The sequence below is a fragment of the Peromyscus eremicus genome, chromosome 10 (assembly GCF_949786415.1).
Source record: "Peromyscus eremicus chromosome 10, PerEre_H2_v1, whole genome shotgun sequence".
Classification (NCBI taxonomy): Eukaryota; Metazoa; Chordata; class Mammalia; order Rodentia; family Cricetidae; genus Peromyscus; species Peromyscus eremicus.
The window spans coordinates 20,779,501-20,797,788 of record NC_081426.1 but is presented as its reverse complement, the minus strand read 5'-3'; the positions used below and the strand labels follow the sequence as shown (position 1 = coordinate 20,797,788).

Here is an 18,288-nt window from a genome sequence, read left to right as displayed (position 1 = left end):
CATAAAAAATTGAGGAACAGCGGGCCAAAGTGAACACATATGAACACTGAAGCCTGAGAACTGTTGTGTAGGGGAGTGCTTTATCTCTATCTGTAGACCTAAATTTTTATTTCCCACTGGAGATGTCTATAAATGTGGACTGTATTACCAAACACCAAGTATTACACGTGGAAGCACACAGCGTGCTGCTCAATAAAATCTCACCATGGGGAGGCATGCTTGGGGACATTAAATCAAATCTCTTTCTGCTTCCTTTTCTGGCGTATAAAATTCAGCCATGTTTGAAGATGCAATTATTTTGACATTTCACAGTTGGGTAAAGTAATGAATTTTCAGTGAATGGGAACACTTATTGGTACCTGGATTTCTATGTATTTTGCCATTCTGGATCACAGATGCTAAATTAATATAACACATGAAGTGATGTTAGGAAATTAATTTTTAGTGTTTCTATTTCACTCAGGCATGGCTGTTGTGGAAAGTGCTGCCTCGCTTTCCTCCTTAGAGCAGACCCTGTTCTGTAGAGTAGGAGACCAGGGTGGAACCAGCAGGCTCTCATCCAGGAAAGTAGGAGGTACAGTGGACCTAGACAGGCAGATAGGTCTTCCATCACACAAGGAGCCCCGATGTTGGAGTTGTTAATGTCATTGTTGGCAGAGTTAAGTTCAGCATCATTTTTCTGTCCCTTCTGGTGTTAAATATGACAGCAGTGATCATAGCGGAGCCTGCTAAGTTCACGGAAGGGGAACAAAATGTCACCAGGCATCCACTCATATCATGTTCTCATCTCACTAATTAGTGAACCGCGGAACAGAGAGCATGAGTCATGCTTGGAAAGAAGAGTTCAAGGTCAGGGATGGAGACAGGGCTGAGCGGGCCAAGTACTTGCTATGTGAGCATGAGGCTTAAGTTCAGATCTCCAGCACTTATGTGAGAGTTGGTTGTGATGGTGAGGGCTTGTAATCCTCGTGCTGGGGAAGGGCAGTGACAAGGAGATCTCCAGAGCTTGCTGGGAATAACTCTAGTCAGTTAGCTCGACGTTCAGTGAAAGCCGTTGTCTCAGAAAGATGGACAAGGGATTAAAAAAGACACCCAACATCCACCTGGCCTCCATATGCACCACCATACATAGGAACACACACACACACACACACACACACACACACACACACACACACAAACACACACACATGCACACGCATGCACGCACATGCATATGCACCTCTCCCGCCGAGGAGATGGGTGGAGCCTATAGGGCTTGGGGAACATGTGGAGATCTAGAGAAAGGTGGCAGATCTGGGAAGCCAAGATAGATATCTAATATGTCTTCAAGGTCAGAAGAGGAACAAGTGCAGGTAGAAGGGACTAGAGTGAGACTTTAAGAAGCAAAGTGAGGTGGAGGAAGAGGGCACCCTGGAGGGCAGAGGATCCAGGTGACAACTGAGCTGTTGCTAGTGTCAAGACTGCTAGATGTTCTTGTGGTGATGCCTTGAGGGTTGGCTGTACAACGGGGGCAGAGAGAGGCCAGGTGACCAGAAGGCTGGCACCTCTTCTCATAAGTGCATCATCGTGATCTAACTTTGAAGAAAGGCCACCCTTCCCTTGCCATTCATCTTTTCATTGTTGGGAAGACAGTGTCTCCTTATGTGGTTTAGGATGGCAATAAATTTGTGATCCTCCTGCCTCAGCATCCTGAATGCTGGGATTGCAGTGGTGTAGGACCATGCTGGGATAGAGTGGGTCCTGTTTGGTTTGGATTTCTTCTTTTGGTATACTGCCCAGACTAAAACTGTTTTTTTTTTTTTTAAATTTTAAGGACTGTTGCTATTTGAAAAATTAACAAGTTTAGTTATTCATAAAAATATACCTTGTTTTATATCATGACCCAGCATCTGGAAGGCACTTAGTCATGTGCTAAATGCCAAGAGTATCTGAAAGCAGGGGTGACCCTCTTGACACTGTTCACAGGTCCATGGACAGCCAGGGAAGGGAAGGGAATGGAGGGGAAGGGATGGGAAGGGAAAGGAAGAGAAGGGAAGGGAAGGGAAAGGAAGGGAAGGGAAGGGAGGGAGAAAAGGGAAGGGAGTTGAGGGAAGAGTGAGGCTGAGTTCTGAGAGGTGTCTAGTTAGAAGGAGGCAGAAGTCCCCTGAAAAAGGCATGAGGTGGGGATGGGGCATGAAGAACATAGATTATGAGTGATCAGGAGGCAGAGGTAACCAGTCGCTGAGAAGAACCTGGGGTACAGCATGGAACATTCCAGATTTCTATAACCGACCAGCTATTTTTGATCTCAAGGCAGATTATAGATGGCAGGGGCGGGAAAGATGTGGCCAGTACCTGCCAGAAGTCTGCTAATTTCCTGGGTGTGACCAGATAGGGTGCTGGATGGAGACCCAGAATCTAGAGCTATTAGGAAGTAGAGTGGAGGTGTGAAGACTGACCAAGGGAATACCAAGGATGTTTCCCCATGTGACTAGATTGATGTGGAGGATGGGGAAGCCAACAAATATAATTCATACTCCCACAAGAGCGTTCTGAGAATGAAAGAGTGAAATGATTATAACCATGCTAGGATAATGGGCAAGAAATTGTGCAAACCAGTGTGAATGGATATCCCAGAAATCATGTGAGAAGGACCAGTGAGTGGGAATTCCACCTACAGGGGCACAGGAAGAGAAGATGTGTTGAGGGGGTGGGCAGAGGTTGTAAATTGATTTATATTCAATTAATTTAGCCCAGACAAGTATTTATTTACATTTTAGACTTAAAAAGCATAACATTAATGTATAAAGAGAATATAATATTTATACATAATGGCCTTTTAAAGAATGGGTTTCTGTCATTTGCAGCAACATGAATGGAACTTCCAGACATTATGTTAAATGAAGAAGCCAGACATTGAAAGCCCAACACTGCATACTCACATATGTGGAAGCTCTAATGTTGACTTAGTGAAATGAGCAGTAGAAGGGTGGGGACCAGAGGCTGCAGAGCCAGGGTGTCTGTCAGGGACAGAGAGGCAGTTGGATACAAGGAACAACTTATAAGATTCTTACAGAAACTGCAGTGGAGTGTCTACTACTGGTTTATTCCAGGAGGCTACCACAACCAGTTGGGTGTTTCAGAACAGCTATGGGAGAGGTCTCTGAATGTTCTCAGTACCAAGAAACAATACATACTTGAAGTCATAGCTAGTTATGTCTCAGCTACTTTCTATTGCTGTGATAAGAAACCATGACCAAGGTCACTTAGAGAAGAAAGATTCTTTGGGGCTTACAGTTTCAGAGGGTTGAAGTCTGTGACCATCATGGCAGGGAGCATGGCAGCAGGCAGGAATGGCACTGGAGCAGTAGCTGAGCACTCCAATCCTGAGACACAACCACAAAGCAGAGAGAGCTAACTGGGAATGCTATGGACTTTTGAAGCCTTAAAGTCAACTCCCAGTGACACACCTCTTCCAATGAGGCCACATCCCCTAATCCTTCTCAAACAGTTCCACCAATTGGGAGCTAACCATTCCAACATTTGAGTTGATGGGGGCATTCTCTTTCAAACCACCACAGCCGATTACCTTGATTTAGTTATTTTACACTATCTAAATGTATGTATAGAAGGGCAGTGTATTTTATTAAGATCGTAGTTACTACATATACATTAAAAATCAAAATGTTTCAAAAGGTGCAGTTTCACCTTTATTTGCCTGTGCATCTTGATGATTTAAGAAATATTTAGGAATTTGGATCATTTTGAATCTTTGAAGAACAATTTTCTGAGATTGGGCTGGTCGAAAGAGAACTGTTCATTAACTTCTGTTTCTTCTGGCAGAAAACCCTTCCCTGACTAAGGACATTCTGTGTGCTATGCTGAGTTGCAAAGGAGATGTGATGAGGCACCTAATCTTATCTGCTCTTCGAGGAGTCACTCTGGTACATCACCACTACCAGGTTTGTCTTCTTTTATGTTTCAGAGCATTTTGCATTCATCACAGCCCAGGTAAAGCAGTGGTGTTGGCTCAGGCAAGGTAGTTGCAGCATGGTCCTGAGAACCAAAGGAACTCTGCTGTGCGGTCACAATGGGAGTGAGCCCAGCAAAACTTGCAGCATGCAGAGCTTGGCTGGTACTCATCTATGAGAGTTGCTTGTTAGAGTCTTAGGGGTTTTACAAGTGATGGTTAATCATTTGCACCATTACAATTCAAACTATAGACACACGATTAAATAAATATGCTAAAAGCAAAAGCAACAAGTACTTGGGACACATAACGTCCTAGTTTTTTTTTTAATATATTTTACTGCCTCTGTCCTGAGATCATTTGCATTCATGTCATCTGCATGATGGTGGTACTGTGTGCTTGCTACTAAGCAGGGCTTCCTGGCTCTGTGTTCAGTGACATCATGTTTGTGGGAAGTAGGGTGTTTACACCAGGGGAATTGGCAAGTGCTTTCAGATTGTCTCTGTCAGTTTGTCTGTACATCCATTTGACTATCTCTATCTATCTATCTATCTATCTATCTATCTATCTATCTATCTATCTATCTATCATGTGTCTGTCTATTTATCTATTTAATCACCCCTCTCATCTATAATCTGTTCATCCATCCACCCACCCATCTATCCATCTGTTTATCCATCCCTCACCTACTCATCTACTGATCCATCCATCAGTTTATTGTGTATCACTTTTCTATCATCAATGTTTTGGAAAGATAGTTTTTTGTTTCTTTATTTTTATTAGCAAATATTAATTATTCATAACAATGAATTTAATTATGACATTTTATACATGTATATAATATACTTTATCATATTTGCCCCCAATATCTTCCCTTGACTCCCTTCTACTCCCACTGCAAATCATTTTATTTATACAGTGTATTTTGATCATTTTCCATCCTCTAATTCCTACCAGAGCCTTCCTACCTCCTTACCTAACCAACTTTGTATTGTTTTTCTCCCTTACATCCTTGTCACCCCTCTCAAAATGAAAATCTAAACAAACAAAAAGTCCAATAATACAAAAATACCCAAACAAAACAATACAAAATAAAAGGTACAAAACCAAAAACATGGAGACCCTTTTGTGTTGGCCACCTACTCCTGAGCATAGACCCTGCACTGGAGTGTGGTTGATATATTCAGTGGCATTCTATTGGTGAAAACTGATTTTCCCTTTCTCAGCAGGTATCAGTTGCAAATAGTTTATTGGCTAGGGATGGGGCTTTATGTACACTTCTTCTCAGTGCTGGGATTTTTGTCTGGTTTGTGTTTGAGCAGGTCTTAGGTATGCTGTCCCAGTCTCTGTGAGTTCAAAATATGCATCAGTCCTCTTATATCTGGAAAATGCTGTTTCCTTGGAGTGCATGATATCTTGATGAATCACTGGCCAAAGGGGTCCCTTAAACCAGCACCCCTTCCCCTAACAAAGCCATCACCTTGGCAAGATAGTTTTTAAATACGTACTGGCCAATTGTGGGCCTAAGTTACTGAGAACACTGGCAAATGCCAAAGATTACCAGCTAATGAGACCCTGAGTGGTAGTTTCCTTTCTTATTAATGTGTACAAATACTTAGGAATCCCACCCAGGGGCTCCAACTTATACTGAATTAGAGTGTGATTTTTATATGGGGCCCATCCACATCAATTAAAAGCTAGAGTCCTTGAGAAGCTGGAATAGTGGCAGTGTTTTTCCAGAAATAAGGTAAACACTTGGGCTTTATCTTGGGACAGTTCTAAGTGTTCACTATTTTTGTAGTACAGTGACCTTTTCCAGTCAGATGATCAGCAGGCGCTGGGTGCTCTTGGGAATCAGAGTTTGATGCTATGTTTAACCATTAGATGTCTAAGTATTCTACTGTGTACTTTGTTTAGTGCTGGCATGGGCCTCCACTCACCAATCCAGATGAGGAGAGCTCTGAGCGCCAACTCCTTATCTTTCCCCACATTGTGTTCCCAACAGCAAAAAGAAACTGTCTTGTGCTCAGTAGGAACCTGAAATTAGGTTTTAAGAGACATCAATGCTCACACAGGGACATTTCTGGGTTGACAAGAATCAGAAAATGTGGCTGGAATGTCAGGTTGGCTTGGGGTCTTCTGGATACTTCCTCAAGTCTAATCCTTTGGACCCAGCAGTGCCTCCTTATCTGCTTAGTGCCTGGGTGATGCAGGCCTGCTTCACTCAGAGAAGGAAGGCTTGTGTGCTCTCTTTGACATGTGGTGGTTTGTTGTAGAATATCATTTTAAGAAGTGTTACATTTGTTTATGCTGTGGAACATTTGTTTAATGATGCAAAAATATGTTGCATTCTTTCATGTTGCATTTGTTAACTCTGTGTTACTGTGTCTGTCTAAAATACCTGATGGTATAATAAAGAGCTCAATGGCCAATAGTGAGGCAGGAGAAAGGATAAGTGGGGCTGGCAGGCAGAGGGAATAAATAGAAGGAGTAATCTGGAAAAGAAGAAAGAGCAAGGAACAAGTGAGGAAGGAGGAGGACTTCAGGGGCCAGCCACCCAGCCACCTAGCTACACAGACAGACACAGCATAAGAAGGAAGGAAAAGGTATACAGGAATAGAGAAAGATAAGAGCTCCAAGGCCAAAGATAGATGGGATAATTTAAAGTTAAGAAAAGCTGGTTAGAAATAAGCCAAGCTAAGGTCGGGAATTTATAATTAAGAATAAGCCTCTGTACGTGATTTATTTGGGAGCTGGGTAGTGGGTCCCCAAAAGACCAATGACCAAAGACCAAAGAGCCCAAAGAATAAAAAGAGTGAAAAACAAACAATAATAGTTGTTCTTCATGCTCTCAAGACTAGATTAACAAAGTCAAGTTTCAGTCTTTATGTTAGATACTTCTTACCTGCAGCATGGTCCACCTGTGTGTGCTGAAGGATGTTGAAATTTTTCTTTTATCACTTCCTGTTACTGGAGAGGGCACTCCACCTTATTTCTCTGCAGTTCTTTCTAAGTCAAAGTTATTATTTTGTTAAATTTAAGAATAACACTAGCAATAGGAGTGATATATGTGCATCAGATTAATGAGCTGGGAGTTCTAGGAGGGAACATGTGTGCAGAGGCTCTAAGAGATGAGATGAGTTCTCCCTGTGTTCTCAGAAGTGTATTGCATGTAAGTCAATGCTCATTGTACTTAATGTAGTTGTCTCAGCACAACATACTGTGAGGAGAGGCCTCTGTGGAGGAAGGGGGCATCAGGTCTGTGACACGTTTAGGTGAGAACCTCATTCTCAGGAGCAGGAGAAAGCACAGCATGTGAAAGGAACATGCTAGAAATGGACAGATACAGTATCGCCCTCTTAGTCTTGTAGGAGCATGCCTGCCATTGCTCTTACAGGGATACTCAGGAAATAGCTAGGTCTGTATATCCATTTGCAGAGCAGTGAAGAGGGATGGTGAAGGAGGCTGCATCTATGAAGACGTGATGACAGCAGACATCTAAGTGAAGAATGGGTGAAGCTGAGTGTTCTTTCATACTCTAGGAGAAGTGTGCTCTGCCATTGTTCCTGCTAAGGCTCTGTGTGGTCCACAGTGCTGGATTCTCAGTCTTCATCTTGCTGGTCTAAGTGCATTTTTTTCCTTTTGGTGATTGACTTATTTGAGCTAGCATTCCTTCTAGGTTCACATATGTGATGCAGATGGCATGATTCTTTCTTTTACATGGCTGAATAATATCTTATAGTATGTGTAAGGCTTTTTGTTTTTATCAGTTCATCTCTCATTCGACCTTCAGGTCAACTCTACATCTTGCTCATTGTGAATGATGCTTCAGTGAGCATGAGAATGTAGATACATCTCTCACGCCTGTTTTCCTTTCCATTAGATATAGACGCAGGAGGGGGTGTTTGGGATCATACAGTAGTTTTGAGGAACTCATATATTATCTTCTTTAATAGCAAGACTATTTTGCATACAAGGGGTCCCTTTGCTCCACATCTTCAATATAATCATTCCTTATCTTTTCAACAATAGACAGCTTAGATTTGAGGAAACAATCTTGGGGCGGATTTTTTTTTTTTTTGCATTTCCATGATTGACAGTGTAGACATCCACTCTCCAGGCCTGCTATTTCTACATGTTTCCAGGTCTGTGCCCCTTTTTTTGGCATTTTATTTTTTTCCTATTGAATTGTGAGTGACCCAGAGGAGCTGGAAACGGGATTCTGGGAACCCAAGTGCCAGAAAACAGGGTGTGGCTTGCTTTCTGTCCAGCACCGCAAAGTAAGCAGTCTTTCCCTGTTCTACAACTGCACATGCACAGAGAAAATGGGTGCCTTCCCTGACACTTTAGGAAATAACCGGAGACTTGCGTTTACCTGAGAACCAGCCTCAATACTGTAATCTTTGTCACTCTTGTGTTTTCCAGGAAATCAGAAAGATATGGTCCTCACCGGATCAGCTGGACTGTGAACGTCTTAGCAGGACTCTTTTCAGTGCCTTGGAAGGCTTCAAAAGGAGCTTGGAAAACGCTTCTAGCCAGGGCTGCACATGCCAGCCCGTGCTGGGAACAGTTCAGCACCACATACACAGGTCTGTGTAAGAGGCACTTGTACCCTCCCCAGTATTCCTAATCCTCAGCCAGATGTGTGTTTAAGTTACTGATTTCAGATGACAATGGGTACCACATAGTAGTCAAACACCAGGGCTTTCCATAAATACACTTTTAAATGTTAAAGCACAAGATCAACTTCTACTATCAGGTGAACTTTATAATGAGCAGGACACTGGGTCAGATATTGTGATTCAGGATGACAGTATGGTATTACCTATAAATACATGAACAGTCAAATATTTTCAAATCACTTCATATTTGATTAAAACTTGTCAGTGTGTTCTAGATGTGTGAGCCCCAAAGAGAGAGTCAGAGGCTTTCCATCCTGCAGATGACGTAGGCACAGAGAACTGGCCATCTCTCAGTGGCTACACTAATTTCTCAGATAGTCCATAGTCTATTTTATCTATTTCCCACATCTGTGAGAAGGCATTTGTCGCGCATCTTGATGCCATCACCCTGATTCATTTGCGGGCTGGACTGACTGAGGACACGTTGGAACCCTGGTGTTAATGAAATTCACACAGAGATGGTATCGGAGGACAGATTATGTCCGTTTATCAGGGAGAATCTGTGTTATCTAGTCCGGCTCCCAGAACCAAGGCAGTGTTTCTCACTCCCGCTTTGCTTCTGCTGTTTTATCTTGTCTCATTGTAATTTTTTGTCACTTTAGGTTGATCAAAAGTCTCAAGGAGACTTGGATGACAAAGATTCCTGTTATGATGTTTCTTAGCAATTTCACAGTCACAGAGGGTATGTGGTTTCCAAACTTGCTTGATTAAATTTAGTGTTTCAGCCCAACATGTTGTTAAGATAAAACATAAAAAAGGGAAGTTGTGCTATATGGTTAAAGAGGAGGAAGACTTGATTTTGAGAAGGGGTGGGGACAGAAAAGGGTTAGAAGGGAGGGAAGGAAGGAGAAATGGTGTGATTATATTTCAATTAAAAAAACAAGTAAAATAAATTCAGTGTTTAATTCTAATATATTAAAATAAAACACAAAAAGCAAGAGTTGTACTATATGTTATCTAAAAACAAAAACAACCAAACCATTTAGAGCATGGCTAGTCATAGGTATTCAGGCTTCAGAAAGACATTCCCAAGGCCTGAGGTCTCAAAAATCAGGTAGAGGAAAGAAAGGAATCTTTTGTTGTCCGGATTTCTCACTGACCTTCTGTCCTTTCGCAAACCACGTTGTCCTATGAGTCTCTGTCCCATCCACACAGCCCCTAAAACTCACACAGTATTAGAATGACGAGTGTGAAGAACTCTCACACGCCCTTAGGTGATAATTTTCTTATTTAAGAAAGTGAAAGATGAAGTCACTGTAGCACATGGTCACTGTTCATTCAGAAAGAGCTCTTTCTAAAGCAAGTCTCAAAACATACAGGACTCAGAGTCAGCCATTGACTAGATGATACCACATAACTGGAAGTTTTTTATTTACTTAAATAAGAAGTGATCTCAGATCCCCCTGGAAAAGTAAAACTTTAATTAGTGTCTATGATAAGCTGGGCACTATGAGGGAAACTTTTTATTTAGGTGGCAACATCGAATATTTTTAAGTCAATAAAAATTCTGAAAATATCTTGTAAAATTTCTTTTCCTTTTGTGTATTCTTCAGATGTAAAAATAAAGAATTTGATGAAGAACATCACCAAATTAACCGAGGACCTTCGCTCCTCCTTCCACATCTCAGATGAGACCATCCACAGCATCCTAGAAGCCCACATTTCCCATTCAAAGGTACAGGGCTGCTTTTCATCAGGAAGGGGCCCTCACAGCCGCAGGTGCCCTGACCACCTTTCTCTGCCTCCTCATCCCTGTTTCATAGCTGGGGAAGGCATGGCTGCACAAATGACGTAGTTGAAAGCAGAGGGGTACATGTGAACAAGCAGGGAACTGAAGGCTGTCAACATCTTGTGACATAACTTGGTCACATCATCTTCATTTGGGACAGAAAAGATGAGGTTTCTGGCAACACTTACGTTAGTGATTTCTAATCCTAATGCATGAAGTCCATTAAGTTTGTGTATGTTTCCATACGTGTCATAAATCTCAAATCCCCAAACAAAGCTAGTTAAAAATATATAATCTACCGTGGTGGAGAGTAACTGTGTGCTCTGGTCATGTGGTATGGATATGACTCATAACAGATGAGCAGTGCCAGGCCCAGGCTTCCCTAGCATGACTGAGAAGTGTTGGGTAAGGAAGTGGACAAAGGAATAGTTTAAAACCCTTACATCATGTGTTACTTACCTCTTGACTTGTCCAAATGGTGTAAAGGTATTTCTTATTAGCGGAGAGGGGAGCAGATGGCAATCATGTTGGCCACAGCAAATGCCACCTGAATCTTTAGCTGATAGTTTTTTCTTTTCTTTTTTGTTTAAACCCACGAGTGCTTCAATTGACAATCACTCGGGCTCTGATATAAATTTAATTTCATGTTAATTCCAACTAATTGGGGCTAAATACAAGCTTGGTCAGTAGACTCATTGACAGTTCATCTAAATTAAGAAAGAAATAGATGAAAAGCTAGGGATCCAAAAATGCAAACTATAGTATCACAAAGTTACTTAGCACAAGAAAGGCAGTATCTATTTTCAATAAAAACATCAATTGTATCTCATTAGATACAACGTGCCCAGGGAAATGTGGGGATGGAGGAGGAGGGGAGCTCGGCAGAGAGTGAAGCGGTGCTAACATTTCTTCAACAAAGTTCAGTGGAAATCGTGACGGCTGTAGCTGGAACACTGCAGTGTGGAACATCTACCGGGAAACAGGAGCAGTGGCTGGAATAGTTTTGCACCAGCCCAAGGCTGCTTGCGGAGACGGGTTACTGATAAACTCTCTTAGGTAGTCTTTCACACACACACACACACACACACACACACACACACACACACACACACACCCCTTACATTCCATTTCCGTTTGAGCAGAAGAATCCTGCCTGGCGGCCTGCTTAAAAGCAAGCAGCCACCAGGTGTCGCTGACGTTCTATGGTGATAGGGGCTGTGCAGGCAGCGGGTGGATATGCAGTGCCAATTGCAGCACAGATGCTTTTGCAGTTACTACCCACCCCCATCTGTGTACATTTCTCTGCATCTCTGTAAACCACTGCGGTCACCTAACTAGACGGATCCATAGGTAATTGGACGGGGACTGAACAAATGCATTCTCATTTTTCAGACACATGAGGCTATTCCCTTTAATGTGTACACATGTCTAAACAAACCCACAGCTGCTTAGCAGGTGACACTTTGGGCTCTGTTTTCTTCTAGAGTATCAGTTGATGGCCACTTTTTGTTTGCTGCCCCATCTCCTTTTGCTGGTCCCTGGGTTTCTTTCCTATAGTCTCATTACTCAATTTACAAATTCACCACTTTGGACTCATTCCAAGTTGCTGGCGGCCTACAAGGGACATTTTGTGGTGCTGGGTCCCTTTGGGATGTTTCGAAAACCTTTGCTTTGCTCTTCCTTTTGTCCACTCCAGATCTTCCCGTGTATCAAGCATGGTTCTTTGAAGCTGTACCTCAAAGGCATTGCTCTAAGGAACCAGCCTTCTGTGAGGACAGCTCATTAAACATGCAGTGCTAACTGTGTAAATGAAGAGAATGAATGTCCTGTGATACACATGTAATGCAATGATGGAGGCAGGCAATCACAGGAAGCTGACCTTAGTAGGGACATTGGGGATGGACCTGGAATACTGTGAGCCATAGTACTGGAGATATCCCAATACTGAAGAAGGCAAGGGCAGGGTTGATACCTGGCTGCTTTTCCTTCCTTGCCAGGGTTCATATGGGCAGTCTCTCTCCTTCTTGCCTTCCTTTTTGAACCTGGGCATCATGTCATCCAAACCCAACATCTCAGACTCCTGAGAAGTGCTAGATCCTGAAGCCTGTCTAGCCCAACCTTCTGCCTAGGGCTTGATTCCCTTCTACCCATTTCATAATGCACCACTCTAGTGGAGCCTGCCCCAGTGGGCAGGGAGCCCAGCGACGCTCCACTGTGAGATGATTCTAGTCAGGAGTATGAAAATACAGAATGGATTGATTAGCTCTCTCTCAATTCCTACCCCTGGCTGCCTTAAATAGCAGTGTCTTTTTCAACTGATGATTCTAGCCAATTCACATGCTCGTTTTCTTGAAGTATCCCAGTGAAAGGTGCATTTTGGCTGATCATCGCAAACGTACTCTAAGGAGCATTACTGAGTGCTCACATTCCTATCCCCTGCTTCTCAGAGCCTTATCTTTGCAATGCTCCCAACCAACCTTTGGAGGCATTTCATCCTCTTACTACTGTTATGAAGGCATGGAAACTGGAGCTTTTAGGTGGAAATCCAGGATCTTCCCAGTCATACAGTGAGAGCTTGGGTCAGACCCACTGAACATTGCCTTCGCCACTGACTTCAACCCTGTGCTCAGTCCTGGACGGATCCCATGGTCCTCTGCTATCCTCTCACACTCCTCTCTTGCGTTTGGTTCTTTATCATGCCAGTAGATCTGAGCTCAGCCCCAGAGCAAAGCGATGTTCACTAAAGTATGTAAGATCTGTTTTCCCCATTTGGCCCGATTTTTACTTTCTTAAAATTTACATTTGTCTTAATCAGTGTTTCTCTTGCTATAATAAAACACCATGACCAAAAAGCAATTTGGAGAGGAAAGGGTTTATTTGGCTTACACTTCCCCATCACTGTTCATCACCGAAGGAAGTCAGGACAGGAACACAAGCGGGGCTGAAACCTGGAGGCAGGAGCTGGTGCAGAGGCCATGGAGGGGAACTGCTTACACTTGCTTCACCTGGCTTGCTCAGCCTACTTTCTTATAGAACCTGGGACCACCAGTCCAAGGATGGCATCACCCACCATGGGCTGGACCTTCCTCCATTGATCACTAATTAAGAAAATGCCTTACAGCTGGACCTCCTGGAAGCATTTCCTCAACTGAGGCTCCTTCCTCTCTGATGACTCTAGCTTATGTCATATTGACACATCAAACCAGCCAGTAAAGCATCAAACCTAAAATCAGCAGAGTCACTGTTCACATAGTTCCACCGTGGCTGCACTGCTATCACTGTGTCCTTGCTGCTCACAGAAAGACTGAGCAGGGCTCCTCCCACCCTGCTCACATTTTATCTGCATCTCAGAGTATAAACTTATTAGCCGGGCAACAGCAGAACCACATTCTCAGCTCCGCTCTTGACCTATGGCTCCTGCTGTGCAAGCTCTTGCTGAAAATGGCGAGTGCCTCTGGTGAGGATCATCACTAGGTTTGAATCAAACAAACATCCATGTGGCTGAGGTTATATGCCCAGAGTTGGGAAACACCTCCCCAAGTCCCTGGTCTTCCTGTAGATTCCCAAGTCAAACATGGATGTGTAGGAACCACATCAGAAACACATCGTCTTTGTCTCTGAGAGTCTAAGGTATAGGCCCGAGCAAAGGCTGAGTCGCCTGCTTCATGCTGGATGAAGACAGGGCATGTTTCTAAGTGAGCAATGGTGCCTCCTTAGCTTTATATTCCTCACCTGTGCTACTTGATTCAGACATCTTTCCAAGAAGAAGAACAGGCATAATAATATTTTCAAAAGATAAACAACAAAAATGGAAAACCACACAAAGGAGTGTTAAACAACCTACCGCAAGCACTTGCCCCTGGGTGGTATCTCGGAGCTCTTGGAGGGATCGTCTTTATTTAGGAAGTGAGGTGGCCAAAGTTTCAAGACAAACAGTTTTACCCCGGAACAAATTCTGAAACATAAGCCTAAGTTCTAAGAGCTGGCACCATTGAGTAACCCACTGCAGAGTGGTGGGGACAGGGGCTCTCAGCAAGCATGGGAGGACTGACATGGGACCAGCTTGGATTTCTGCCCACCTAGAGCTGGGAGCAGCTCCTTTGGAGTTGAGGGTGTGTTTGGATAAGCCCCATTTCCCTGCAAAGTCCTAGCCTGGAGCCAATTTACAGAACTGAGCAAATGCAGCACTGAAAGCCAGGTTAGTGCCCAACACCACATCCTCAGGGATCCTTGGGAAGTGCCAGAGCACACCTGAAAACAGGTGTTAGGAAATGTGTCTTCTCCACAACCGTATACATAAAAGCCTTCTGCCTAGATACATGTGAAGGTGGTATTGTTCTAAATGTCCCTGTCAGGGTAGTGTTTGTTGTTGTTTCGATGAGAATAATATTAACAATCAGATTTCATTTAAAATGGGTTTGTCTCCTTGACATGGTAGGCCTCATCTAAATCATTCAGGACCTTAAGAGAAAAGCTACTGAGGTCCCCTGAACAAGAGGGAGTGCAGCCTTTGGGTGCTTTTTAAATGTGAGCTACAGCAGCACCTCCTCCTTGTGTGTGTGTGTTGTGTGCACGTGTGCGTGTTCATGTGTGTATGGAGGCCAGAGGGTAGCAGTGGCATCATTCTTTACCTTCTACATCCAGGTAGCCTCTCTCTTGGAACCCATAGCTTGCTGACTCAGCTAGTCTGTCTAGCTAGCTTGCTTCGGGGATTTCTTGTCTCTAGCTCCCCAGTCCTGGGGCTATAGTAGGGTACCATGGCTATGTTTTATACAGATGCTGAGGATCCAAACTCCATTCTTCATGTTTGTTCAGCAAGTGTTTAATCTGGCTGGCCATCTCTTGAGCTCCTAAATCCAGGAGTTAGTAGTTTGTAGATGAAGGACCATCTCTGTCTCTCTCTCTCTCTATTTTTAGCGTCTGGGGATCCCTGACTGATATACTGTACTGTCTTTTAATGACTTTGTAGCACATGGAAGCACCCAGTGAGCCCTCTTTGACTGTAAGGCTTCTGGTTTGATGTTGTCTCTGATCATTAGGGTTTCCACAATCGGTATCAGTATTTCGCAGCAGTTACACACATGGTAGCTATAAACATGCAATAGGGGATCCAGTTGCTTGTGTTTTATCTTCTGTGCAATTTTGTTACATGTCAGTTACTGAAAGATGAGCCTCCGTGAGGAGGCACCTGAGTCCTTGAATGTGTCATGGAATACCAATGGAGTATAAACAGATACACTCCATTTTCAGTGCCTCCTTCCGAGTTTATATGCTTTTATTTTTTAAGGAAACCATGAAAAGCTTGGAAATCCCCTTTTAAATCTAGAAGTAAAGGAGGCAAAAATTGATTTAAAAATACTGGTTTCCTACACATTAACAGTGAAGAGTGAGAGATCTAGCAAACAGAAAGCAAAGAGGAGTAAAAGAGCATCAGCAGACAAGCCCCAAGTGCTGCGGAACAGGCAACCTCAGGGGCAGGGCATCAATGGTGAGTGCTCCACAGAGCTCTACCGAGAGAGGGCTGAAAGGTTCCACTCCGGTGCTTCCAGGGCTCCAGCAAAGGGAAGCTGCACAGACAGAGAATGACTTGCAGTTTCAAAACCACTTCATTCAAAATGCTGAAAACAAAACAGTTAGGCTCCACCACGGGCTGCTGGTTCCAGGTTATCCCCCAAAGGCTCACTTGGTAACTGTTTGGTCCCTTCAGGAAGTGGCTCTAGTTGGAGGAAGTTAGTTCATAAGGACTTCCACCTTCATACCCTTAGAGGGACATTGGGAGCCTGAGCCTTGCTTTTCTTTCTCTTTGTTTCCTGGCCACTCTGAGGTGAGCAGCTTGGCTCCCCTGTGTGCATCCCACCAAGATGGGCTTTCAGCAGGATTGGTAGACTATGAAGCAAGACCTCTGTAACCATGAAGCAAAATAAACCTTTCTTCCTTATGGGTGTTTGCCTGGGGCATTTTGTCACGATGATGAAAAGCTAAAGAAGCACTGTGTTTGTGAGTTGAGTCTTCAGCACACAGAGTTTCCAGGTGTTTGCTTTTTGTGGGAAAGTAGGGTCTGGGGGCCGGGGCAGAGGGCCTGAAGCATATACTGTGCTGGTCTTGCTTCTGTCTGATCCAGGTGTTTGTTTTTCTTGGGAAAGTGGGGTCTGGGGAAGAGGGGAGAAGGGACTGAAGCACATATTGTGCTGGCCTTGCTTCTGTCTGATCCACAATGCTTCACAACAGCTTCTCTCCAGTGTCCTCACTGTAGCTTTGTCTGGAAAGTGTGATGAAGAAATTCTTCATCTCCTGCTGACATTTCCTGAGAGTGAGAAATCCTGGTTTGCTACAAGGGAACTCTGCAGCCTGCCTGGATCTCAAGTGTTTCTCTCTGCTCGTGGTGATGGGCTCCAGAACCTGAACCTGAGGAACTTCATTTACAAAGTAAGGACCAAACCCTTAGAAGGCACTGCAGGGAGGCTGTTCCTATGACTGTGCTGACCACACACTGACTGTTGTCTGCATCCTCAGACCTCAACCCCAAGGGTGCTTGGTGCCTTATATCTTAGTTAGGTTTCTGTCACTGTGGTCAGTGCTATGACCAGAAGCAACTTAGGGAGGAAAGGGTTTATGTCACCTTATACTTTCATGACACAATCCATTGTTGGAGGAACTCAAGGCAGGAACTGAGAAGAACCCATGGAGGAGTGCTGCTCATTGGCTTGCTCCCTGTGGCTTGCTCAGCCTGCTTTACTTAGAGTACCCAGGACTACTAGCCCAAAAGTAGTACTACTCACAGTAAGGTGGGGCCCTCACAAGTCAATCACTACTTAAGAAGAATGCTTCCAAGCTTGCCTACATGCCAGTCTGATGGAGGCATTGTTTTTCTATTTTGGTTCCTCTTCTCAGATATGTCTAGGTTTGTGCCAAGTTGACAAAAAACAACTAGCACATTTTCTGTATGCTTTAACTTCTCTACATCATGTGTAATACTCAAGAGCTGATAAATGCCATGTAAATACTTGTTATACTGTGTTCCCTTTGGAATACTGACAAGAAAAATAACAGTACATATACATTATAGATACATAACATTTTTTTGGCCTTCAGGTTGTTTAAATCTATGGATGGCCCATGTTCCCTATACTAGCTGCAGCATGGGACCAACAATGAGGGATTCTGTGGCAGCCTCAGTGATCTGGGAAGGGGGGTCATTTTGGGGATGTCATCTCGGTTAGATCTTGTCAAATAAATGGAAGTCTAGAAGACCTTGTAGTGTGTCCATGAGGTCAGGATCATTGAAGCATTGGCACAACATGGTAGCGAGAAATGTCATGAAGCCCTCTAGTCAATTTTTCTCCTCAAGAGACAGCATCCTGAGTATCTGAGGAAACAGGGTTGAGCCTAGTTCATTCCTAAGCTGCCAAGACAGATGTGCCTACCATGTTGTGGCTCTCACCTTCTTTGTTGCCTGGATCTGTGGTGTCTGCCCTGTCTGTCTAGATGCATCCAGTTCTACCAGGGCAGCTGTGGGAAGGTGTAGAGGGGTAGACAATGCAACCTCCCTGTATCCCTGTGTATACCAATCCTTTAACTGCTCTACAGCAGTTCTCTACAAAGCAGGGAAGGGCTGAAAGAATGTGAAGGTAACATCCCCAGAGAAGACGTACATGTGTACATGTGGGAAGCTGGTGGCTATCTCAGCCCCCACCCACCCAGCACCAGTTCCCAGTCTTGCTTCCTAGTCTCAGCCACCCTTTCTGGAAGGTCTTCCTCATCTCCACGCATGAACTTTCATTGAGATCCCCAGCACCCTCTCTCCCTGCCCTTGCCCATGGCTTTCTAGGAGTTCTACTGTTTTTTCCTGAGGAGGTGTCACACAGGCCATCAGAAAGGTCCTGATCGGCAGCAGGGCAAGGTGGCTGCTAGTGTTCCATGTGCAG

The 18,288-nt window shown here is 43.9% G+C and overlaps 1 protein-coding gene across 1 annotated transcript in view; it reads left to right on the top strand.

Moving 5' to 3' along the window:
• Positions 1-18,288, top strand: part of Abca13 (ATP binding cassette subfamily A member 13) — a 422,866-nt gene that overhangs the window by 101,414 nt on the left and 303,164 nt on the right. Inside the window, exons 20-24 of the mRNA XM_059275000.1 lie at positions 3,826-3,944; positions 8,378-8,541; positions 9,237-9,316; positions 10,188-10,309; positions 16,592-16,789. Coding sequence (XP_059130983.1) covers positions 3,826-3,944; positions 8,378-8,541; positions 9,237-9,316; positions 10,188-10,309; positions 16,592-16,789 — 683 coding nt within the window. The remainder of the gene's footprint in view (positions 1-3,825; positions 3,945-8,377; positions 8,542-9,236; positions 9,317-10,187; positions 10,310-16,591; positions 16,790-18,288) is intronic.